Raw genomic sequence first — 26,404 nt, 5'->3', positions numbered from 1 at the left:
ACCTGTACCCTAAAGCTCACACCAAGCAGAACAACTTGCAGGGCCCCCAAGCCTCCAGGTCTTTGCTTATGCTATTCCCTCTGTCTGGACTGCCATTTCTCCACGTCTTACTAATTCCTATCCATCTTCAGCTCAGGGATCATTTCCTCCAGGAAGGTTTCCTGCACTCACTCCCCACCCTGCAGAGTTAGGTGCCCTTCTCTGGGCTCCCACCTAGTTACCTATAACATGACCCCCAACCACATACTGTGTCATCATTAGCTATTGATATGTCTGTCTCTCCAACTACACTAGGGGATCCTTGAAGACAAGGACAGTGTGGTTCATCTCTGAGTCGTTAGCACATAACTCAGTGCCTGACACATGCCAGGTATTCAGAAGTATTTGATAAATAAGTGAATCAGAACATAAAAGGAGAGCCGCTTGAAACCAAGGAGGCACACATTAATGAGTGTCAAAATGAATTGAAAATAAAAAAGGTTTTCTCTGTGATTTGCTACACCAAGGCCACCAAAATAATTTTGTCTCTTTCTCTTGCTTTTTATTTTTTTCTGATACAATAAAGAGAAGAAGTAAGCTGCTAACAGGCAAATGTATTCATTTGCAGACTTCTGAAAAACATGCTCATAGAATATCCTTGCAAGTCTTGAATCTTTCTAGCTGGAAATTCTTGAAAACTGCATAGTTACCCACTTGCCCCAAATGGGGATGTAGCATCTATTCCGTGGTAATAGGCTTCATTACTGTCAACTTTATTCCTCATAACCTGTGACACACAACAATGAAGACTATCTCTAACACCAAATTCTCCTTCTTTGATGTACTGAAAAGTGTTACCTGGGACCCTGGATCACCCTTTTCTCCCTTTTTCCCAGGAAGTCCATGAAAGCCCTAAAAGAAGAAAAGGCAAACAAAATTCCCATTAAAGAAATACATAAACCTCATGACGATTTTATGGTACTTGAGGAAAAATGGCTTTACCTCTTCCCCATAGAGTCCATCAATCCCATCGTCTCCATGTTCTCCCTGAAAGACAAAGATGGGCAGCAATCAGGTCAAGGGAGATCTCTGCCACGTGCTTATCAGTAAACTAAGCCCATTAGGAAGTGAAATTTGACTGAAGAAGTAACTACAGTACCTTATATCCATCAAATCCTTTGGCTCCCTGTAAAAGATTAAATATCTCTCACTGGCATGTCAAGGAGAATGTGGATTCACAGCCTATTGGGGCAGGAAGGGGCTGCCTCCGTTAAGAGAGTGATTTTGTATTTCTTTAGTAGCTTCTGGGTTTCCAACCACAAAGAGGTTACAGGTGGAATTTAATAATGCTCAAATTTTCTTGGGATGATTAAATAGACTTACTCTGCAGAAGAGGAAACTAACATGTAATTGGAGAAAGGGAAAGTGGGAGGGGGGATGGAAGAGAGATCACAGAAGAGGGAGGGGATGGAGGAGAGACGGAGAGGATGCCATAGAGAATTTAAAATACAATACTTACCTTTTGACCCCGCTCCCCTAGACATCCTTCAATCCCTCTATTTCCTTGGGGTCCAGTGTCTCCTTGACTTCCCTAAGAAAAGGTACCCAAACAGGTATCCAAAGTGACTCTTCTGCCAGAAGCTGCCAGCAGTTTACTTTTCAAGAGTGAAGCCAGAGCAGCTGGACACTCTGAGCTCTAGACAAAGCAAACTCTCCTGCAAATTCATTAATTAACTCTGGTTTTCCCTTCCATTCAAGAATTTTCCCTTCAGGGCTTTCCTACAGATCCAAGATCACACGAAGGTGCGGGATGGGCTCAGTTGCTTCCCTGCCCTTATCAGAAAGCACAGCCAAAGGTTTAAAGTCACTTCACTTTGCAGCCACATTCCCAATGCTCCACTGATACATCTTGGCCCTAACATCTTGCCCAGGCCCTAATGCTGGCCTGAAAAACTCAAAATTGCTCACGGCAGAGAAGAAAGTTTGTGTCAGGGGACCAGAACTGAGCAGAAGCAGTTGATAGGAAATGACATTGCCCCAAGCCAGCGCTCACGGGAAGGACCACCAGGTTAAAGATCCCCAAAGTTAGATCATCCACACAGGGAAGAGCACTCAAGGTCAATGACATGTGCCTCTCCCGTTAGTCTGCCTTCTCCCAGGAAATATTTAAATACAGGTAAGGGCTACAATAAAAGAGTCTCAAGAGAAGAACAATGTTGTGTTTCCTGAGAGCAGGAACCCCCAACTGTCTCTTCTCCCGTTGTGTCCCTGGTGCCTGGCTCAGATCTGGGTGCACAGAAGGTGCTAATGGTTGGCTGTGTGGATAAATACTCATCTAGCAATTAACTTAGTTCTTTCTTTCCTGGTAGGTGAGGGGAGAGGTGATTTTCCTTTTGCTGCTTTGCTTTCTTTATTCTGAGGATTGTTCCCAGTAAAAGCAGGAGGCCTCACCTATGGCCACAGTTGCTGAGAGCCAGCTGTGGGCTCACAGTCAGGCATTGGGTGACACTTCCCCTCACTCAAACCCTAGCTGGCTCAGTAGGCTCCATGACCCCTCTGCAGGTACAGGGTGGGTAAATTACAGTCTTAGAGGAATTTATAAGTCTTTACAGGAGGAAACTGAGGGTCAAGAAGTTACATATCTTGTTAAGGTTTCACGTCTAGATCAGCCCTTGACTGTCTGATTTGGGACAGTCAATAAATAAAATACATTTATTTACATTTATTTATTTATTTATTTTCAGATCTCAAAAATGATTTTATTATTCTTTTTCTTGAATTTTAGAATTTTATTTATTTTTTTATACAGCAGGTTCTTATTAGTTATCCATTTTATACATATTAGTGTATGTATGTCAATGCTAATCTAGGAATATATATATATATATATATATATATATATATATTCTTTTTTGGTACACGGACCTCTCACTGTCGTGGCCTCTCCCGTTGCGGAGCACAGGCTCCAGATGCACAGGCTCAGCGGCCATGGCTCACAGGCCCAGCAGCTCCGCAGCATGTGGGATCTTCCCGGACCGGGGCACGAACCCGTGTCCCCTGCACTGGCAGGCGGACTCTCAACCACTGTGCAACCAGGGAAGCCCTGAGAGCCTATACTTTTAATCACAAATTGCTGTGCAGATAAGGATTCTAAGGGGATGGAGATGCAGGCTGGATGTCTCCTAAGCTTTTCTTATCCCAATGGAGCCACCTAAGTGGTTTCAGTTCCTCCAAATCCATTTTTATAATTTGGTGAACCAAGTGAGAGTTCTGGTTTGGGGGCCAAAGATTGAGATTCAGAAACCACATGTGGCTTGGAACCACAACACCATGTGTAGGGGGTGCTTTGCCGGCTTCTATTTCCATGTCCGAAGCACTGGGCTGCAGGTCCAGAGAGAGCCCCTTGCAAATAATCCAGCTTCACCCTGCGCAGGGGCAGGAAAGAGGATGCCCAGCTCCCTGCCACCCACAAAACTGTGCCAGGCAAAATGTAGGTGAGCCTGCTCCCTCCTTCTCCCAAAAAGTAGGTTTAGCAAGTGCCTCATGATTAAGACAAGGAAAAGGAAAAAAAAAAGAAAAGTAACCCATTCCCCCTCCCCCCAAACTACAAAAAATATATAAACAAAACCCCATTATCCCTTCTGGAAAATAAAGCTTCTTTTATGAAAAAAGGAAATCAGTAAGTATGGTGGGCAGTGGGTCACAAAAACTTACAGGGTCTCCTTCCTCTCCTCTGTGTCCTCTGCTGCCTTTCAAACCTGAAAGACCCTGGGAGGAAAGAGAGAAAATTCAATCTTAGTCATCTTCCATCAACTCAAACTTGGTACATTAGGCAAGACCCTCCCTCCAACCTGTTTGTGGTTTTTGCAGGTGTGGCTGTGAGTGTGAAGAGAGTCGGACAAGTTCTAGGGCTGGCTTTTGTCCTTGTTATTGGCTCTGAAGCCCTCTGCAGAGGTGGCCTCCTGATACCTACAGGAGGCTGAGTTTGGAACCCAGTGCAGCTCAGGGCTTCAGGGTCAGCCCTGTGCCAGGGGGGGTTGCATGGAGGACAGTGGTGGCCACCGGGACCCTTTCAGCAGGCAAATTGATAACATTTCCAAAGAGATCATTTTACTTTCTTCTGCTTTTTTTAGAGCTTAAAAAAGAATAAGCCCTTCAACAACAAGGTTACACATATTTAAGTTGCTATCATCTCTCCTTCTGTGTTTAACTGCCTCGTGGTTTATTTTTGGCAAGGATTTCCTTCAAGGTTTGCTTTCCTCACCCTCTAACACAGGTCCGCACTGTCTGCTCAGTATACTGGGGAGTTTTGCTCTTGGAATAGAATTCTAGTACCAAGCAACATAATAAGAGACAAAACTGTGCTAAACAAAACACTGTAACTTAGTAAAAAGTCAAGGGGAGGGATAAATTAGGAGTTTGGGATTAACATATACACACTACTGTGTATAAAGCAGATAAACAACAAGGACCTAAAGGGAGGTCCTTGATCAATTATCCTTTCACAAGGATGGACAATGCAGCACTGAGGAGCAAGAATTGTGTTTGAGTTCTTAAAATAAAATAGCCCAGGCTCCTTTTCATTGTGATATCTAAAATGCATTTAAAAAGTGCATAAAAGTAAATAAAATATAAAGGTACAGCTTAATTATTATGAAGTGAACATCTGTGTCATCACCGCCCAGGCCAAGAAATAGGACATGGCTGGTACCCAGACACAGCAGCTACCCCAGTCACAAACAACTCCTCACTCCTCCCCTGGGAACACACTCCTGCTTTTATGATAATATTTCCTGGACTTAAAAAAAAATACTTCACTACTTAATCATTCATCCCTAGACACTATGGGTTAGTTTTGTCTCTTTTCAAACTTTTTGTAAATGAAATCATACCATACGTACTTTTCTGTGTTTTGCTTTTTTTGCCCATTATTGTGTTTGTAAAATTTATCCCTGTTGTTATGTGTAGCTGTAGTTCATTCACTTTCACTACCTTAGAGCATTCTACTGAATGAAAATACCACGATATATTTATCTATGTTATTGCTGTGTAATTGACCTTTCATAATCTTTTTTTAAGGGCTATTAATCTGCAGTGCTATGTTCTTTTTGAAGTTCAATCACGTATTATTGCTGATGAAGCACAACTTTCCCCACCATTTCTAACACCTCTTGACACCTTTCAAACTGTCTAATGTGCAAAAGTGTAAACTGCAAAGCCAAGGAGCAACACCACCAAGGATACATAAGAGAAAAGGGAATCATTCTTAATAGTAGCAACAAAAGTGAGCCTTCTGAACCCTCCTACACGGTTGATGGGAATGTAAATTGGTGCAGCCACTATGGAAAACTGCATGGAGGTTCCTCAAAAAACTAAAAATAGAGTTGCCATATGATTCTGCAATCTCACTCCTGGGCATATATTTGAAAATACTCTAATTCAAAAAGACACATGCACCCCAATGTTCACAGCAGTACTATTCACAATAGTCAAGACATGGAAGCAACCTAAAAGCCCACCAACAGAGGAGTGGATAAAGAATATGTGGTATATTTATACAATGGAACATTACTCAGCCATAAAAAATGAAATAATGCCATTTGCAGCAACATGGACGGACCCAGAGATTATCAGACCAAGTGAAGTAACTCAAAGACAAATATCATATGATATCACTTATACATGGAATCTAAGAAATGATACATATGAACTTATTTACAAAACAGAAATAGACTCAGACATAGAAAACAAACTTATACTACCAAAGGGGAAGGAGGGAAGGGATAAATTAAGAGTTTGGGATTAGCTTATACACACTACTCTGTATAACACAGAGAAACAACAAGGTCCTACTATATAGTACAGGGAACTATATTCAATATCCCATGAAAAACCATAATAGAAAAGAATATGAAAAAGAATGTGTATATATGTATAACTGAATCACTTTGCTGTATTGTAGAAATTAACACAACATTGTAAATTAATACTTCAATAAAATATATATTTTTAAAAATGTGAGCCCTTCTGATCTGGCTCCTACACCATAGAAGTCACACAAATGGCCCAAAGTAATTACATCAGTATCAAGCAAAGGTTGATACTACTCAATCTCAGCTCCACCTACACCAAATCAAAGCCCATTAGATAAAAGCATGTCACAACTCAATGGCACCTTTAAGCCTTTTGGTCCTGGGATCCCTTGAGGTCCTGGAGTCTGTGAACATTTGCAAAACGTACAGCAGCAAGTCCTCTCTGCAATGTTTCCCTGGGAAAAAGAAAAAATGAGTGAGCAACTATGGTGAGGAACTTCATCACATAAGAACTGAATTGACATAAATCATAATTCACCACCTACAGCCTGTCCTCTCTCATTGGGTGAGGGGCTGCGGAGAATAAGAGGTGCTTTTTGACTTAACCCTGAAGAGAGAGCACCAGATCAGCAACTGCACTGGCGACATACCTTTTCCAAGGAAATGACCTCTATTTATAGAAGAGGCACTCACTACACAGATGGCCACAGGCCAAGTGTGCACAAGACTGGTTGGTTCCTAGTTGACAGCTTTTGTCTCCTGGGATTTCTGCAGCATAAACTGTTGGGGGCTTTTGATTTGATTAGGGGTTGGTTGGATTTTAGCTTCCTCTGCATTCATTTGGCGAGATGACAAGGGATGAAAGGGCATGGCGAAGCAAAAAACAATGCTCTGGGCTTTCACAATTTTTCATATGCTAAAGAACATGTAACTGAATTTAGGGCAAACGAGGGAATCTTTGGGAATACTCATCAGGATTCCAATTCCAATTCCAATGTTCCCAGGGCATTTTGAATAATTTTTTTTTTTTCTTCAGCAACTCACCAGATACTGTGATAACATATTGCCCAATTCTTTCATTCCAATGGTCAGGTGATTCCTGTAATCAAATCCTTTTCCAAATTCAAAGCTGGAAAACTCATCATGAGAGGTTGAGTTTAGGGAAACCACCAGCAAAGCGTCAAGTCCTAGGCAGTAAATACAACAGATATAAAACCCCAGGAATTTTACACAAAAAAGAAGGAAAGCCCATCTTATTTCCATTCAGTGAACATGAATGAAAGAATCAAAAAGGGGTGAAAAATAAGAGAAAGGAGTGTTCTTGATACTGAAGAACCCAACAGCTCTTTGTCTGCATCTTCAGTACACACATGAGGCAATGGTTCCTGACCTCAGCCTGAAATCTAAGAAATCTTACAGAAAAACACTAGCAGAAAACTGTGTTTAATTCCTTACCACCAATCTTAATGCAGTTCTGGGGCATTTGAAAGCAATTTTTTAAGAAAGGATATTGTTCATCTTCACAGTTCTTCTGAATTTATTTTTAACATGGTAGTTAGTAACTTTTTTAAATTTATTTTTTACACCATTTTAAAAAATTGAAGTATAGTTAGTTTACAATGTTGTGTTAGTTTCAGGGGCACAGCAGAGTCATTCAGTTATATATATTTTTTTCCATTATAGGCTATTATAAGATATTGAATATAGATCAATATCTGTGCTATATAGTAAGTCCTTGTTGCTCATCTATTTTATACATAGTTGTATGTATGTGTTAATCTCAAACTCCTAATTTATCTCCCCCACCACTATCCCCTTTGATAACCATAAGTTTGTTTTCTATGTCTGTGAGTCTATTTGTGTTTTGTAAATAAGTTCATTTGTATCATTTTTTTAGATTCTGCATAAAAGTGATATCATATGATATTTGTATTTCTCTGTCTGATCTCCTTCACTTAGTATGATAATCTCCAGGTCCATCCATGTTGCTGCAAATGGCATTATTTCATTCTTTTTTGTGGCTGAGTAATATTCCACTGCATATATATACCACATCTTCTTTATCCATTCATCTGTTGATGGACATTTAGGTTGTTTCCATGTCTTGGCTATTGTAAATAGTGCTGCTATGAACTATGAATTTTTCTGAATGTAAATTAATTACAAAATTTGTAAATAGAATGTAAATAGCTCTTAAATCATCTCCACTGCCAAACACCTTGGCAGCTGGGTGGGCCCTGGAAGCTTGAGGAATGCCCAGGGTGAGTCCAGTCTCAACTGAACTCCTGGCCATACCCAGGAATTCATTTATTCATTTATTCACCCATTCACTCACTCATTAATTCATTCGCTGGTCCATTTTCTCTTTCTCTCCTTTCATTAAACAAATATTTGCTTATTAGGAGCCTATTATGTATTAATAATTGTACCAGGGAGAGGGTCAGGATGCTACAAAAGTCTGAAGAAGAAGCTCCTAACTCGGTTTTGGAAGGTCACACAAGGTTTCTGCGAAGAACTGATGTCTAGACTGATCCTAAAGGATGAATGGAAGTTGGTCAAGGGAAAGAACCAGAGAAGGGAGGTGGTGAGAAGAACTTGGGGGAAGCTGAGAGTGGGGAGAGTCCCAGGCAGAAGGAAAGAGGACATGCAAGGGTGAGGAGGGTGCGGTTGAAAAGGACATTGGAGGGAGAATGGAAAAAGTTCTGATGCTGGAACAGAGTGTGAGCAGCCATGTAAAGCTGAGTGGGAAGTGGGGCCAGATCCTGTAAAGCCTCACAGGCCATATGAAGGAATTTGATATTCTAAGAACAGTGGGAATGTATAGTAGGGATTCAAGAAGGGAAGGTGACACAACCAGGACATTTATGGCCCCTGGGAGTTTCCATGGAAGCTGAACACTGGAAGCCACAAGGGCTACACCAAGGAAGCCTCCGATAACATGCCCCACCTGCCGGTCACCTGCCTGCCTCCTATCTCTGTATGTGACTCTCCGCTTCTGCACTTAGCTCCCAGCTCTTCTGAAACTGTGACATGGACAGGGGAGGTATGGTGAGAAGTGCTTTTCAAAATCCATGTTGCAATCTTTCCCATGGAAAATCAGACACAGTAGGAAGTGTCTTAGGTTCCCTAGAAGCAGAATCTGAGACAGGAATCTGTGTGTAAGTGGCTTACAGAGGGAGAGAGAGAAGCAGGAAAGGGAAGGGGAGGTTGTGAGCAAGGATGTGTCTCAGTAAAGTCCTCACCTGGGTCTGATTCCTGAGGGTCCCTGGAGTGTAGGCTATACCAGAGTTGACCCACTTCAACCAAGAGTGTTGGGTTTCTGTATCCCTCTGCAATAATTACCCCTACTCCCATCCCTCAGGTGGGATGTGTGACCCCAACCCCCATTCCAAGCATCAGGTCACTGTTGGGTTCAGCCAAGGGCACACATCTATAGAAGGTCACAGGTATAAGAACTTGGCTGTAGCTTTTGCAGCATTTGGGGGATAAGTGGGCAGCTGGTCAAGGGGGTCTGGGCAGGACACCAGCAGCAGTTGCTTCAAGTGGCCAGGCAAATCCCAAGTTCCAGAGCTCCCTAGTAGGTACAGATTTGTTCAGCAGATTCCATGCTTCATCATTTACTTTTTCAATTTCAACTTTACCTGCTTCCCTGAGCCTGTCCGATGTATCTTCAAGCATTATTTTGCTTTCACCCCCAAGACCATCTGAAAAGATGAGTAATACCTAGAGAAAGAGGAAAGCATAGAATGGGATGACATGAGAACAAAACATATAACTGGGAGGGAGAAACCAATACAAGAGTATGGAGATGGGAGCTAGAATGTGACATGGATACCTGTCCTCGGGATGCAGACGTATCCTTAAATGTGTCCCACATGGACTGCACGAACTGTGCATTCAGGTGAGTTGGCCCATTGACGGTGACTTGCAGTAGGCTGTCAAATATTGTTTCCTGGTAGATTTGGAACTTGGCAGGGAAACTCTGGTCACTGTTCACCTTAAAGGCCATGCTCACCTGTACCTCTGTGCCTGCCCCGCAGCTCACACCCCTGAGGGAGGTAATGTCCTCTAAGATGCCTGGGAGGTATGACTCCAGCTGGGGGTGGCCATGGAATAATGGCTGCCCCATCAGGTGAGTGGAAATGTCAAAGCTGACCACTATGTCCAGAAAGCAGTCTGGAGACCAAGGGAAATAAGGCCAAATTAATGAGCAGACAGGAGCAAGGAAGGGCAGATGGGGCAGGAAAAGGGGAAGCAGTCATGGTCTAGGGCTGGAGGGTCTCTAGGACCCAAAAGTGTCCAAGAAGGAAAATACTGGCTGCTCAGTCAACATGTAGCACAGATTCACCCTCCCCCTCCCCACCCTTGCATGTCCTGTTCAAATGTTACATGTTTCAGTGACTGTTTGAAGTCTAATCATGGTTTAGTCTTATTCTCAGTGGCTGGCCTCGTGTGTGTGCGTGCGTGTGCATGCATATTTTCTTCTTTTAATGATGACATATTATGATTCATATAATTATAACATTAAATATTTGAATTGTCCTTAGAGTTTATTTAATCCAGAGGCCACCAACTCAGATGCTGGCAAAGGCCAGGAGGGTAATGTCAACGAGTCAAGTGGGCAGGGAATAAGAAAATGAATGCAGAGCAATGACACATCTGTTCACCATTCAGTTCCAGCTGAGAGTAGCCATGTGGGAAATGGGGCTTTAATGTGGTTACATTGTCTGATTTTTCAAAAAGAAACCTGAAATCTGCATTTTAATGCTATATCTCCAGTTTGTAAAAGTTATCAATTAATTAAGAAGCTGTCAACACCAAATAGGACAACCTCAATTCAGCTACAAGTTGCCACTTGGTCACCCCTGACCCTGTCCAGTTGCTCATTTTACACACGAGGAGACGGTCATGCATGGAGGTTGCTGCTGCTGAACCAGAGTGGGAACCCTGGCGTTCTGATTCCAGTCCCAGGCTCCTCCACCACTGTCATCTGCCCCCAGTGAGCACCCCAATAGAGAGCTTGGAAAAACCAATGTGTTTTGTAAAAGAAGTCGCTTTCATCATAACGAGTCTAGAAACAGAAGCTCTCTGGGGAATTTCTGCCTGTTGTGCAAATTCCACAAAATATTATCCTTCAATGTTGCTCTGTCCTCCCAACTCCCAGCCCCAGGTGTACAGAACCTGAGTCCCACACAGCAACTCGCAGCTGGAGCTAAAGAATGACATCCTCATCAGGTGAGCCATGGCTCTGCATTCATTTTCTTCACTCCCTGCCCACTTGACTCACTTCCATGACCCACTCGGCCTTTGTAGCCAACAGCATTGGTGAACTCTGGAAATTAAATAATCCCCAAGGACAATTCAAATCTTTACTATGTTATGATTATATGAATGCCATCATTCAAAGAAGAAAATGTACAGATGTGTGACACATCTGACACAGGTGGATAACACACACACCCACACGCACACTGAATCCCTTACAAGATGGTTTAACAAAGCTAAAATAGGAAAACATCCAGTCAGCAAATGTTTATTTTACTTACTTCCTGTGGGATGCAGGGCATTGCTCTAGGACTTCCAGAAGCAGAGAGGGTAGAAATAGGAGGCTGAGTTCCAGGTGTTAGAGGAGCATAACCACTGGATTACATTGGGGGGCAGGGCTGACCAGGGGACACAACCCAGGGCCTCCTCCAGCCTCTGCACCCTTTCCCCTGTCTCTGAGGGAGGCTGACCAATCTCAATTTCTGGAAACAGAGGAGATGTCTATTCTCACCACACACGTGTTCTGCTGGACTCACCCACAGACACCTTGGGAAATGGACAACTGGGAAGCTGCAATCAAATAATAACAAAGAAAGAGCAAGGGCGCACTCACTGGTTTTCCCGCAACTCTGGCAGATTTCACGGACCATTCTTTTTTTCACATCCACATTCTTTAGTTTATCAAAGTCTTTAAAAGTGATGATTTTTTCAGAATTGCCCGTTATCGACAAGAGCTCTTCCTTATAAACCTTTCCTATGCCCAAAGCCAGAATGCAAATGCCATCTTCTCTCAGGGTCTTCACTGCCTCTGTCACATCATAGCGGGGACCCCCAGATGTGATAACCACCAAAGTCTGAGGGACACCAGCCTTCCTTCTCCCACCAGCGGATTGCTCAAACATAACGCTCACTTGTTTCAGCGCCAAGTCCATTCGTGGAGGCCCGCTGCTCTTCGTCATAGTTTGGATTCGAGACTTCCACTGGGTTTTAGTCAGAGAGTTTTGCAACTCAATAATTTCTTGGTAGCGGCTCCCAAATTGTGCTATCCCAATTTTCATCCTTTGAGACTGAATGTCAAAATTATCAATTAAGTCTGACAAGAAAGTTGTCATGGTAACAAAGTCTGAATCAGATACCATGTCAGAGCCATCACAAAAGAAAATCACATCGGCTTCTTGAATGTTACAGACTGCAGTTGAAAAGATAAATCAGTTACTGTCCTTGTGAGTCATTCTAAATTTTCCCTTTGCTCAAATATTTAAATTGCTTTACTAAATCCTCACATTCATGGCAAATTGAGATAAGGTAACAGATGAGAGAACCACGATTGGCCCTCAAAGAGAAGAAAAAGTAGTGGGGAGGAGAAAGCTAATAGATTTTGTTTCAAATTTTAATTATTTACATGATTCATTTGAAAGGACACTGAACACTACTCTGAGAAAGAAAGTAAGACATTTGACTAGGTTGAATATATTCATTAAAAGGTCATTACAAAGGCTTGAAATCTCTTCAACATACCCATACTGGAATGTTCACCCAAGCCAAGTACCACTGTACTATTATTAGTAATCCTGTTACTATTAATGTTACCATTTTACATCTGTGTTGAAAGTTATCATTTAAAAAACCTGTTTAGCATACAATAATGGTTAATATTCATGACCACCTTGTGAGTAATTATTCTGTTTGTTAGGTAGAGAAATGGAATTCAGAGGTTAAGTAAGTTGCCTCAGAATACACAATTACTATGCAGAGGAGCTGGTACCTAGGTCCCTTTTATCCTTAAATCCAGCACTTTTTTATATTACAAATTGTTTTAATAATATCATAACCCAAATATTAAAATTTCATGGACAAGTGTTAATAAACAGGGTACAGGGTCATCTCCCTGAAGTCTAGCGTGAAATGGTCCATAACCAAGGGATGATGCTCGGTTCCCTTCAAAGGCAAAGGCTGGGATGGGGCAGCACTAAAGTGATCACTGAAAGTAACTGAGAGGATGGAGCATGCATCACTGACTTCTACTGCCTGTTCTTCTTTCCCTCCTTTCTTTCACAGCTGTGCCTCCCTAATAAACTTCTTGCATCCCAAACTCCATCTCAGCATCTACCTCCAAAAAGACAGGTGTGGGAGATGAGAAGAAAGCAGTCCCCATATTCCTAGGAAAAGACTGTAGTCCTAGTAATGTACTAGATTTGGTGAGGACCCAGTGATAAACAAAAGCCCAAGCCTGCCCAAGGAGTTTGTAGTCTTGTGATGGGTACAGATAATGAAACAGCAAGTATGAGTTAAGTGCTACCACCAGGAGAAATAGAAGGTGCGGGAGTTGAGGGACATGGTGGGGACACTGCTGGGTGCTGGGTCAGGAAGCTGGCAAACAAAGGCTGGATGTGACAGACAAGCTAGGTGCAGCCAAGGGAAGTGGCAGGCTTGTGGTGGGTGGAATGATGCATACAAAGATGGAGGAATTTCAGGATGATGGGAAAGGCTATGAAATGGGGGGCAAGAGATGAGGTGGGAGACGTCAGCAGGGGCTAAGTTGATCTCAGAAGTTTAGAAACTGTAACCTGTGAGCAGATCAGTGATACAGCCCAGTGTGTATCAGAAAGATCACTCCGTGTTAAGGATGGTCTGGAAGGCAGCAGGTCAGATGGCAAGGGTGGGAGTCCAGGGAAGGACCAGACAGATGCAAGAATTGAGCTGGCCCCACTCTCTTGGGAAAAGTCATGTTTTCTTAAATACCATTATTCAGTATCTGAAACCAAGAAGCTGAATTTGTTGCTTACTTAAGTAAAGTAGAGCTGTGGAGGTCAGAAGTAGTTTCACCCAGCCTAGCAAATGCTGGTCCGACACAGGATATGGGGGGAGGTTTTGTTTGGGGTTGGACTATTTCACAGAGATGAGAGTGAGTAAATGTCAGTCATAGAAACATGATTTGTGTTGGATACAAAAGTAGGTTTCAAACTGGTAGAGAGGAAGGAAGGGAGGAGGAAAGGAAAAAGAGAAGGAAGTCAGAAGAAGGGAGGGAAGAGGAAAGAAGAAAGGAAGTTAGCTGGTTGACTGATGCATCTGCCATGTCAGGAGGCCTGGGCTAATATCTGGCCAGGATTCCAGCCTTCCAAGGAGGTACACAGATCTCCTAGATGACTTGCCAATATCTGCTGCTTTGAGGTCAGGTGGCAGATCTCACCCTTTCCTCCCTCAGATGTGATGCCTCCAGCCCCTCCTGCCCTGGGGTATCTCATGGATAAGCTTTGATCCCTTCCCTCCTGGTTCCTAGCAGCCAGTCTCTATTATCCCATTCCTGGCCTTTATCCAGAAAAGTTCACTATACCACTTGGACTTCCAATGGCCCTACAGGATGCTGAGAATCCCATTTAGAGGCCCATGGAACTTTGAAGACAAAAGTCTATCTGTTTAAACCATGAAACTCTCCACTTGAGTTTGGCCTGAAACTGATACCGAGTAGTTGCACTTGGGGCCATTAAGCAAATGGGCAGCACAGGCAGCCGTGAAATGAGGAAAGGTGAATATTGCCCTAAGAAGAGTCCTTTCTGACAAGATAAAGGAAACAGGGAGGCCAGATAGCAAGGACTGCTTCTGAAACCTTCTTGTATAATGTCTTCAATATGGTGACAAAGGACCTTTAGACTCTTGCTTAATCAATAATGCATTTCTTTCAGAGATGAGAAAACTGGTAGCCTGAGCAGAGAAATGTTCATCCTGTGACACCCAGGTAATGGGAAGCCAAGTCATCATATATTTTTTGTGTAAACTTGTATTGCTATCCCTGTAGAAACTTTAACAGCCCAACTTACCCTCTTGTGCATTAGTACACATACTATCTTGCAGAGGCAGGTAAATATCTTTCAGTTTGTCGAAATTACTGACGTGGATAGTATAGTTTTTATTCCCCGCCATAGTCTCCAGTTCTTCTTGGTCGGCCTTTCCTACACCCACTGCATAGATGATGACGCCTTTGGCTCTTAATTTTGAAGCCGCATCACTGAGCTGATCTCGGTCATGGGATACCCCATCTGTGATGATGATCAGCATCTGCTTCACGTTTTGCTTGAGACGGCTGCCATGTTCCTCCATGAACAGGTTGTTTGCATGCTGCAGAGCCCTGGCAGTGAAGGTATTCCCTTCCGTGTCCCTGGGCCTCCTCAGATGCTCAATGACGGCTGACCTGTTTGAGTACGTATTGAGGTAGAAGAGAACCTCAGGATGATCCGAGTATCTGAGTGCTCCAAACTGAACTCTGTCCGGGCCAACATCCGATTTCTTCACCAAATGGAGAGTGACATTGATCATGCTTTCTTGGTCTTGGGGCAGGATGCTGCCTGAATGGTCCAGCACAAACACAATGTCTAACTGTCTAATCCTTTTACAATCTGAAAGGAGAAGAGAGTAGGCATCACAAACTTCCTGCAGTGTGTTCTGCACAGACTAGAAGGGAAGCAAACTACGTTTGCCACGTCCCTCCCACGTGCCAGATACTGCAGTTCACTTAGTTACTGTTGCCATTTTAAGGAGAAAGAAGCTGAGGGCTTAGAGATGTAGAACTTGCCCACATCATGATTCCAAGGACACTGGCACCCTTATCTATGTAACTCTGTGATCAGATTGGTGCTCCTCATGCCTCCCGACTCTATTCTGCTAAATTTCATCAGGTCGTGTAACCCCTTTTGCTAAGCAGGCTTTCAACTGGAAGGGAATGTCAGAAGGTAATTCAATGTAGTTCAGTGGCGAGACACGACCAATGTTTGCCAGACTGGCCTGTAGTTTTGAAAGGGTCAGGGGCTCAGTGGATAAACTGGGAGTTTCATCCTGTTCCTTCAGACTCCAGCTGTCTCCTCATCTTCTAGTAGATAAACTTTCCCATGTGCACCATGCCTCTTTGAATTTACATGTATTCCTTCCCCTGACTTCTCAAATTGGAACCCAGAAAAGCCCATGTAGGGGGAGAGCTAAGTCTCCTTTCACCTCACCCCAGCCCCAAGCCCTCTTCCACATTAGAAGCCAAGCAACCACTCTGGCTCAGTCTCCAAAGTGTGAGCTTGTTTCCACTCTTTTCCTTCCCTAAGTAACTTAAGCACATGTTTCCTAAAGGTTCAACCTCCACCTGCCTATCTTACCTCCAATACTTATTTCTAGCAATGAGGCCTCAAAATTTCAAGTCTCATCCACTGTGGATGAGCCCAGGCTACGTCAGAAAAACAACTCAGTGTGATTTGGTGACTAGTCATAACTTGATAAATATTTATGAATTGATCTAATGTATGAGTCAGCTAAAACTTCACCTCATGCTATAGAGAAGGTCTCCACAAACATTACATTTCTCAAAATGAAGAAAGGCCGGAAAGAGCCCTTTGGATTTCAAAGGTGGGGCCGTGGCCTTAAGGTAAGCCTTACTTAGAATGTGTCTACAATCCCAAGGGTTTGGGAATCACTGCCATTCTTGGAGGAAGAAAAAAAATTCCAGTTAAGCTGTTCCAAGAGAAATCTTAGAGTTACTGCCTAAAGCTCAGAGTTTATACTAAGACATCTTATTTGTTAACTTTCTGAAATTTTGAAACACATAATCCTGAAGAACGAAGTCCAGAGGAGGCCTCTGCTGCCAGAGGAACAATATACAATTACTAATGCTTTGGTTTGTTCCCTTAGTTGTATCCAAAACACAGATAACAACAGCACATGGTAGATTTAAAAGCACAGGTGCTGTTAACCTTACATGTGGATTTATAGCAAGCTCTTACTCGAGTCATTAAAATTGATGGGCTCAAACTGAAGGTTGTTCAATTCAATTTGAAAAGGATTACAGTTTGTCAGATAAAAGTGATGACTCCAAGCAATTGTTTTTAAAAAAAGTAGCAAATTAAAATTTTCCAAAGGGATAGACACACAAACAGCTGATACATGATACTTAGCTGATAGAGGGTAAGAGAATAATGTGAAGTAATGAAAATATACACTATAACTTTAAAATACAGAGGGTTTTTGTTGGGGCAATGCTGTGCTTAGGATATTGGTTTTAATTTAACTAAGAGGAAGATGAATTTGTATTTCTATTTACTGCTTAACAATGGTTATAGGTAGCCAAGAAACAATTTGGGGAATCATTTGGGATTAAAAATTGGCTCTGGAAAATCTAGGTATGTAGGTATTAAAGAGTTGGAAATTTAATGTAAAATTCTGAGACCTTCTTGGAATATATTTAAAGTCATCAAAATCAGAGTACATTTTGCCAAATTAGCTGACAAAACTGTTATTCTAGAATATGTCTTGGTATTTCGTATATATGTTCCTGAGGTCATGGGTATATTAACATAGCATAGATAAGATCAAAATTTAATATCAAAGTCCAGTTGGAGGCCAAGCCCAGTGTCCAAGTCACTGTTCACCCCATTATAAAGTCAACAGCTCACACCCTTGAGTCCTGGAGGATAACAGGGTCACTTACCATGAAGAGCACACACGCGGAAGATGAGTTTACTCTCTATTGCCTTTAGATCATCAAAGTTCTCAACTTGGAAGACAAGGCTGCCGTCCCCACTGATCTCCTCCAGCTGAGATCTATTGGCCCCGTACACCCCCACAGAGAAGATGACCACACCTTTGTCCCGAAGAGCTTTTGCAGGGTCTATCACATCATCTTGGGCTTCACCATCAGTGATGAGGATGAGAAACTTTTTGACCATTGAACGGCCCCCCTTGGGCTCAGTGAAGTATGGATCCACAAAGGTTAGTGCTCTTCCAGTCAAAGTGTTTTTGTTGATGGGAGACATTCTGTTTATTGCATCAGAAATTTCTTTTTGTGTATAGTATTTATCAAGCTGGAATTCTTCCCTATTATCATCACTGAATTGAATGACACCAACTCGGGTTTTGTCTGGGCCAATCTGAACCTTAGCTACCAGGTTTTTCATGAAGGTTTTCATTTTCCCAAAATTTTCATATCCTATACTGCTAGAACCATCCACCAGAAACATGATATCGACCTTCATGTATTCACATCCTGCATGTAATCAAAAAGACCAGAAATAAACCAGGTTGGAATTGTTCTCAGAATGTATAAAAGACAGTAAAGCAGAAATAAATCCTTTAATCAGAAAATATCTAAAATTAACTCAAGCAACTTCCATTGCATTTGAAAATTTTATCTGCTTCTTTTGTAGAAGCCTGCTGACTAGAACTCTAAATCAGAAATTCATTGAAGATTACCTAAGAAGTTTTAGAGAAGAAATACAACTTCAAAAGTATATATTCATTCACTCACTTATGCATATATGCATTATGCATTTATTCATTCATAATTCTTGAAGTTTATGAAATAGAAAGCATCAGGCTATACATTAAGGATGCAATGGTGATCAAAAAAGGACAGAGAAAAGTAAGCAATTTTTGGCACTAATATTCCAGGGTTTTATGTATATTCTTGAAACACAAATTTCCAGGTAATCCTTATATAGCATTATTTTCTGGGATAATTTAAAGTGATTTGAGGGGGGACCTTCAAGATGGCAGAGGAGTAAGATGTGGAGATCACCTTGCTCTCCACAAATACATCAAAAATATATCTACATGTGGAACAACTCCTATTGAATGCTGACAAAAGAAAAAAACAGAGACAAAAGAATAGGGACGGGACCTGCACCTCTGGGAGGGAGCTGTGAAGGAGGAAAAGTTTCCACACACTAGGAAGTCCCTTCACTGGCAGAGATGGGGAGTGGAAGGGGGAAGCTTTGGAGCCACGGAGGAGAGCACAGCAACAGGGGTGCAGAGGACAAAGAGGAGAGATCGCCTCAAAGAGGATCAGTGCTGACCAGCACTCACCAAACTGAGAGGGTTGTCTGCTGACCCACCAGGATGAGTGGGGGCTGAGAGCTGAGGTTTCAGCTTCGGAGGTCAGATCCCAGGGAGAGGACTGGGGTTAGCTGCATGAACACAGCCTGAAGGGGGCTAGTGTGCCACAGTTAGCCGGGAGGGAGTCTGGGAAAAAGTTTGGACCTGCCTAACAGGCAAGAGATAATTGTTTTGGGGTGCACGAGGAGAGAGGATTCCTTCCCTGTCTGCCCACAGAAGGCAGAGCACCACCTAAATGAGCTCCAGAGATGGGTGCGAGCTGTAGATATCAGCTCGGACCACAGAGCTGGGCATGAAATGCTAATGCTGCTGCTGCAGCCACCAAGAATCCTGTGTGCAAGCACAGGTCACTGTCCACAGCCCCCCAGGAGCCTGTGCAGCCTGCCACTGCCAGGGTCCCATGACCCAGGGACAACTTCCCTGGGAGAACACATGGTGCGCCTCAGGCTGTTTCAATGTCATGGCAGCCTCTGCCACTGCAGGCTCGCCCTGCGTTCCAATTATAACTACCGTACCGCCCCCACCCCCCAGCCTGAATCAGCCAGAGACATATAATCAGCTGCTGCTTTAACCCTGTCCTGTCTGGGTGGGAACAGATTCCTGAGGGTGACCTACATGTAGAGGTGGGGCCAAAACCAAAGCTGAACCCCAGGAGCTATGCGAACAAAGAAGACAAAGGGAAATCTGTCCATTCAGCATCAGGAGCAGTGGATTAAATCCCCACAATCAACTTAATGTACCCTGCATCTGTGGAATATCTGAATAGACAATGAATCATCCCAAAAATGAGGCAGTGGACTTTGGGAGCAAATGTAGACTTGGGTTTGCTGTCTGCAACTGACTGGTTTCTGATTTTTATGTTTATCTTAGTATAGTTTTCAGCACTTGTTATCATTGGTGGATTGGTTTATTGGTTTTATTTCTCTCTTCTTTTTATTATTATTTTATTTGAATAATTTTTAAAATTATTTAAAAAATTTTTTTCTTTTACTTTTTCTCCCTTTTCTTCTGAGCCATGTGGCTGACAAGATCTTGGTGCTCCCGCCTGGTGTCAGGCATGGACCACTGTGGTGGCAGAGTTGAGTGCAGGACATTGGACGATCAGAGGCCTCCAGGCCCCACATAATATCAATATGCGAGAGCTCTCCCAGATATCGCCATCTCAATGGTAAGACCCAGTTCCACCCAACGGTCAGCAAGCTCCAGTGCTCGATGCCCCACGCCAAACAACTAGCAAGACAGGAAAACAACTCCACCCATTAGCAGAGAGTCTGCCTAAAATCATACTAAGTTCACAGACACCTAAAAACACACCACTGGATGCAGCCATGACCACCAGAAAGACAGGATCCAGCCCCACCCACCAGAAGATTGGCACCAGTCCCCTCCACCAGGAAGCCTACACAAGCCACTGAACCAACCTCACCCACTGGGGACAGACACCAAAAACAACGGGAACTATGAACCTGCAGCTTGTGAAAAGGAGACCCCAAACACAGTAAGTTAAACAAAATGAGAAGACAGACAAATATGCAGCAGATGAGGGAGCAAGGTAAAAACCCACCAGACCAAACAAATGAAGAGGAAATAGGCAGTCTACCTGACAAAGAATTCAGAGTAATGATGGTAAAGATGATCCAAAATTTTAGAATTACAAGGGAGAAAATACAAGAAACATTTAAGAAGGACCTAGAAGAACTAAAGAGCAAACAAACAACGATGAATAATATAATAAATGAAAGTAAAAATTCTCTACAGGGAACCAATAGCAGAATAACTGAGGCAGAAGAATGGATAAGTGACCTGGAAGATAAAATAGTGGAAATAACTACTGCAGAGCAGAATAAAGTAAAAAGAATGAAAAGAATTGAGGACAGTCTCAGAGATCTCTGGGACAACATTAAATGTACTAACATTTGAATTACAGTGGTCTCAGAAGAAGAAGAGGAAAAGAAAGGGTCTGAGAAGATAACTTGAAGAGATTATACTTGAAAACTTGAAAACTTCACTAATATGGGGGGCTTCCCTGGTGGTGCAGTGGTTGAGAGTCCACCTGACGATGCAGGGGGCATGGGTTCATGCCCCGGTCTGGGAAGATCCCACATGCCGTGGAGTGACTAGGCCCGTGAGCCATGGCAACTGAGCCTGCGTGTCCAGAGCCAAGGAGAAACATGCCAAGACACATATTAAGCAAGCTATCAAAAATTAAATACAAAGAAAAAATATTAAAAGCAGCAAGGGAAAAGCAACAAATAACATACAAGGGAATCCCCATAAGGTTAATGGCTAATCTTTCAGCAGAAACTCTGCAAGCCAGAAGGGAGTAGCAGGACATATTTAAAGTGATGAGAACAAAAACTACAACCAAGATTGCTCTACCCAGCAAGGATCTCATTCAGATTCGAATGGAGAAAATAAAACCTTTAGAGACAAGCAAAAGTTAAGAGAATTCAGTACCACCAAACCCTCTTGCACTGTTGGTGGAAATGTAAATTGATACAGCCACTATGGAGAACAGTATGGAGGTTCCTTAAAAAACTAAAAATAGAACTACCATACGACCCAGCAATCCCACTACAGGGCATATACCCTGAGCAAACCATAATCCAAAAAGAGTCATGTACCACAATGTTCATTGCAGCTCTATTTACAATAGTCAGGACATGGAAGCAACCTAAGTGCCCATCGATAGATGAATGGATAAAGAAAACATGGCACATATATACAATGAAATATTACTCAGCCATAAAAAGAAACGAAATTGAGTTATTTGTAGTGTGGTGGATGGACCTAGAGTCTGTCATACAGAATGAAGTAAGTCAGAAAGAGAAAAACAAATACCGTATGCTGGCACATATATATGGAATCTAAAAAAAAAAAAGTTTCTGACTAACCTAGGGGCAGGACAGGAATAAACATGCAGACACTGAGAATGGACTTGAGGATGTTGGGAGGGGGAAGGGTAAGCTGGGAAGAAGTGAAAGAGTAGCATTGACATATATATATTACCAAATGTAAAATAGATAGCTAATGGGAATTAGCTGCCTAGTACAGGGAGATCAGCTCAGTGCTTTTTGACCAGTTGAAGGGGTGGGATAAGGAGTGTGGGAGGGAGATGCAAGAGGGAGGGAATATGGGGATATGTATATATATAGCTGATTCACTTTGTTATACAGCAGAAACTAACCCAACATTGTAAAGCAATTATACTCCAATAAAGATGTTAAAAAAAATAAAGTGATTTGATAAACTCTACAAATCAATATTAGAAATTTAGGTGAAAAGCTTTTACTAGAGATAATAAGTACATTAGTAAGCACATATCCATTCAACATGGACTGTTCCTTTATTTATACATAAAATTTGTAGATACCCTACTGACTGGAAGTGGACATTTATATGCATATATATGTATCTGTACATATATACACACATAGAAGACCAATTTCTATCAGCCATAAAAAAGTGTTATTAATTCATGGTGCAGGAGTTGTGTGTGTATATATATACATATATATGTACCATAGTATATATTTATATTACATATTCTATATATAGTGTAAATATATTTTCTTTAGCATGTATCTCCTTAGTCTTAACCCTTTTGTCTATCTGCTATCACTGCCATTCTTTTACCAGCCCCTCCCTCAATACTCACAGAATCTATCCCATAGTATTTGAAAATGTATCATCATTTTCAAATGATGATACATTTGAAAACGATGATACAGTATCAGCCATAGAAGAATTAAAAGATGCTATCTGTTTTCTAATAACTTGTATAAGGCTCACCAGAGGGTATTAAAACCATCATTTGAGATCCATGCTGCCCTGGACCCATTTTGAAAGTTGTAAATAGGGAAGTTCCCGAAGACGTTTGTGGCCTTGGCAAAGCCCCAGCTCTGCGAAGTGTGGAAGGTTCTTTTCCATAAACACATGTCAAAAGAGGAGACTTTTACCTGTGGTTCAGTATTCACAGGATCTACCTCCTCGTCTCAATTTGTCATGGAAGCCACTCTGGCCCTCTACCATCTCCCACTCTTCCACGTCAATAAAAGAGTTTCAACTAGGCAGATGGTTGCCCAGGTAAAGACTATATTCCCCAGGCTTCCTTGAAGCTAGATGTGGCCCTGTGACTAAGTTCTTGCTAGTAGATATTAGCAGGACTGATTTGGCCACTTCTGGGACTTAACAATAAAACAATTGAGCATGGTGGGCTCCCCTGGCCCTATCTCCCTTTCCACAAATGCAGGGTAATGAACCAGCCTCTTTGCTAGACCTGGACTGCTTACCCTGGACTATTACAGAAAAGAGAAACAATATTCTATGTTGTGTAGTTTAGGGTCTTTTTGCTAGAACCACTTAACCTGCTCCTGAACCAATACACAGTGTCATTCCATCCACATGTGCTCTGAGACCAGTCAGTGGTTTCCAGGCCCTCCAGCATAGGGTCCTTAGTTTTCCTGCCTCTCTATTCACCATATTATGGCTCATTTCCTTGTCCACAGTTTGTCTCCTCCCTCAGGTGTGCCAGGGTTTTGGCACCTGAACTGCAACTACCTGATCAACAAAAAAAACGTACTGTCTTTCTTCAGATTGGTCCATGACTTTCTCCCTTGAGAAGACCTGAAGTACAATCTATTTTAGGTTTCCTGAAACCCTTTTACTTTCCTTGGCATAAACTCCAGGAAACGTCAGGGAATCTGTACTCTTACACTCATTCTAAGACATCCTGAAAACCCTACTCCACTACTGTGGAAGGAAGAAAAAAATCAATAAAGTTGTGATTTAGGATTTTACTGTTAATGCTACTTATTTGCTGGTTTATTTTTCTTTGGATTTTTAGTGACTTAGAAAAAATTCTAACACATTTTCACTTTTGTAAGTTCAAGTAAGTTAGAATTCTTTTCCTTTCCACATCAGTGAACACCTTGACCAACTTTTAAAATAGCCACGTTTTATGTAGTGCTTACCATGGGCTAAGCCCTCTTTTAAGTGCCTGCATGTATTAGTACATTTAGGCTTCACAATATGCCTACACATATGGGACAAAGGCAGGTAGACAGTAAGTAACCCATTCAAGGTCCACAGCCAATAATTGATAAATCTGGGTTGTGTACTTTGATGCTTTGACTCCATCATCCTTTATCTTAATCAGTAAGTAACATGACTCTTGGCAGACGATATTTTCAGGTGCTAATACTCACAGTCAACACACACCCATCTTCAATTAGTAAGTGGCTATTGTTATTTTTTAAAATTTTATTGAAGTATAGTTGATTAAAAATGTCATGTTAGTTTCAGGTGTACAGCACAGTGATTCAGAGATATATATATATATATATATATATATATATATATATATACTTTTTCAGATTCTTTTCCCTTATAGGTTATTACAAAATATTGAGTAAAAGTCCCCTGCGCTATACAGTAGTAGGTTCTTGTTGTTTATTTTATATATAGTAGTGTGTATGTGTTAAACCTAACCTCCTAAATTATCCCTCCTCCCCTTTTCCCCTTGGTAACCATAAGTTTGTTTTCTATGTCTGTGGGTCTATTTCTGTTTTGTAAATAAGTTCATTTGTATCTTTTTTTTAGATAAGTGGCTATTACTAATAAGAGAAATAACAATCAGGTGCAGGAATTTGCACATTGTTCTTCCTTACTTCTGTTACTTAATTTTTGGTCAGAACAAAAATGCAAATACGTGTTTCTGTTATAAATAAAAATAAGCAAGGGTTACATATGTCCTAGGTGTGCATTCATAATAGAGAAATAATGGTTGGTGTTTATTATGCTAAACCTATACAGATACTCTGATGTAGGTATTATCCTCATTTTCCAGACAAGGAAGTTCAAGGTTCAAGCAGTGAAGTGAGTTGAACCCTAATCTACTTAAAGCCAGCGCCCATTTTCTTTCCACTGTCCTCATCTGCCTGAATTAGTGTGTACACACACACAAACACACGCATACACAAATAAAAGTTTCTTATCCTCCACAGCAGTGGGCTTTGTCAAAGCAACAACATTCTTAGCAACCTTCACACTTATGGCTTTCGAGATGGCCTTAGGGCAGCTGTCTATATAGGGATTCTCCAACCTTGGCAATTGGCTTAAAATGAGGGGCTGAATCCCTCCACAGTTATAAAGGAAGTTAGCAAAATGTGAGCCAGACAACTGGTCACGTCATTCCTTGTTTCGGCCTATTAATCTGCCTGAAGCAACCAACGAAGTACAGAGAATAAAGCCTTTTACTTTTGCTTACCTTTCTCAGTGCAGATGCTGCGAACAACTTCATTTTTGATTCCTTTTAAAGAATCAAAGTTCTGCCCAAAGTGAACCCTTTCCTCTGCCCCAGCAATTTGTTGCAGTTGTGTTCTGTCAGCCTCACCAATGCCGACCACGTGGATGGTGATGTGTTCAGCCCTTAGTCTCTCAGCAGGTCCCAGGACATCGTCCATGAACTTCCCATCAGTCAACACAATGAGGTAACAGGGTACCTCATTCATCCTCTGCTTCCTTCCCTTCCTTATTAGTGGCAGAATGAAATCCAGGGCTGCTCCAGTAAGAGTTCTGCCTCCAAGTTGCTTGATGTTAGAAAGAGCCTTTCTTAATGTCACATCATTAGGATAGTCATTGATATCAAATTCCACCTCCTTCTTGTGGGAATACTGCACAGCTCCAACTCGGACTTTGTCTGGGCCGATGCTAAACATCTCTGTCACCGCCAGCATAAATTCCTTGATTTGCTCAAAGTGTTTATTCTGAATGCTGCTTGAGCCATCAATGAGGAAATAGAGATCAGCTTCTTTTGTATCTACACAGCCTGAAGAAAAATGGAAAGCAGAAATTGCATTCTCTGTTAACTATAGAGAATCTGGAGAGAACATTGCAGGAGGGTTTGGAGAGGAGGATGAGACTGCGAAGGTTCTAAAGAATGAGAACACTTCAGGTTTGCACGGAGCCTGGACACTTCGCTGCGCACATTCATACCCATTTTCTCCTTTGAAATTTACCACAGCCTTCTGAGGAAATTGAAACTGAATGAGGCCTAGTGGTTTGTCTGAGGTCACACAGCCAGTGAATTAAAGAGTAAGGACAAGATTCCCAAGTCTCCAGGCTTTTAGTTAAAATCGTTTTTCTCGTATTGACACCTAGCTTTTTAGTTTATGCCTTAACATTTCCTGAGAAATGACCTTCTGTTCTTACTTCCCCAATAACCTTTTCTGTCCAGAACAACTAGAATAATGTATTTAAAACTAGAACCAGATCATATTACTCTTCTGCTTAAACGATTTATCATTGTATTTAGAATTTAAAAATGAAAAATCAGCTGATCTTTCCCCCTTCTTTTCTCTCTGACCCTATTTCCAGCAATTCTTCATCTTCCTCACTGTGTTCCAGCGACACTGGGCTTCTACTGTACTCTAAATGTGCCCCAGGGCTTTTGCACCTATCCTCTTTCCTGGAATATTTTT

General features: G+C 42.0%; 1 protein-coding gene across 1 annotated transcript in view; it reads right to left on the bottom strand.

Annotated features, from left to right (window-relative positions):
* The window catches only part of COL6A5 (collagen type VI alpha 5 chain), a 107,150-nt gene that overhangs the window by 70,669 nt on the left and 10,077 nt on the right, over window positions 1–26,404 (bottom strand). The window contains exons 4-16 of the mRNA XM_065876871.1: window positions 25,192–25,752; window positions 17,521–18,075; window positions 14,876–15,451; window positions 11,671–12,246; window positions 9,628–9,968; window positions 9,434–9,515; window positions 6,837–6,979; window positions 6,155–6,247; window positions 3,694–3,747; window positions 1,499–1,570; window positions 1,139–1,165; window positions 982–1,026; window positions 838–891 (exon numbers count right to left, since the gene is read on the bottom strand). Coding sequence (XP_065732943.1) covers window positions 838–891; window positions 982–1,026; window positions 1,139–1,165; window positions 1,499–1,570; window positions 3,694–3,747; window positions 6,155–6,247; window positions 6,837–6,979; window positions 9,434–9,515; window positions 9,628–9,968; window positions 11,671–12,246; window positions 14,876–15,451; window positions 17,521–18,075; window positions 25,192–25,752 — 3,179 coding nt within the window. The remainder of the gene's footprint in view (window positions 1–837; window positions 892–981; window positions 1,027–1,138; window positions 1,166–1,498; window positions 1,571–3,693; window positions 3,748–6,154; window positions 6,248–6,836; window positions 6,980–9,433; window positions 9,516–9,627; window positions 9,969–11,670; window positions 12,247–14,875; window positions 15,452–17,520; window positions 18,076–25,191; window positions 25,753–26,404) is intronic.

This window comes from Phocoena phocoena, chromosome 4 (genome assembly GCF_963924675.1).
Source record: "Phocoena phocoena chromosome 4, mPhoPho1.1, whole genome shotgun sequence".
Taxonomy (NCBI): Eukaryota; Metazoa; Chordata; class Mammalia; order Artiodactyla; family Phocoenidae; genus Phocoena; species Phocoena phocoena.
The sequence above is the reverse complement of the archived record's forward strand: the minus strand, read 5'-3'. Positions and strand labels throughout refer to the sequence as shown.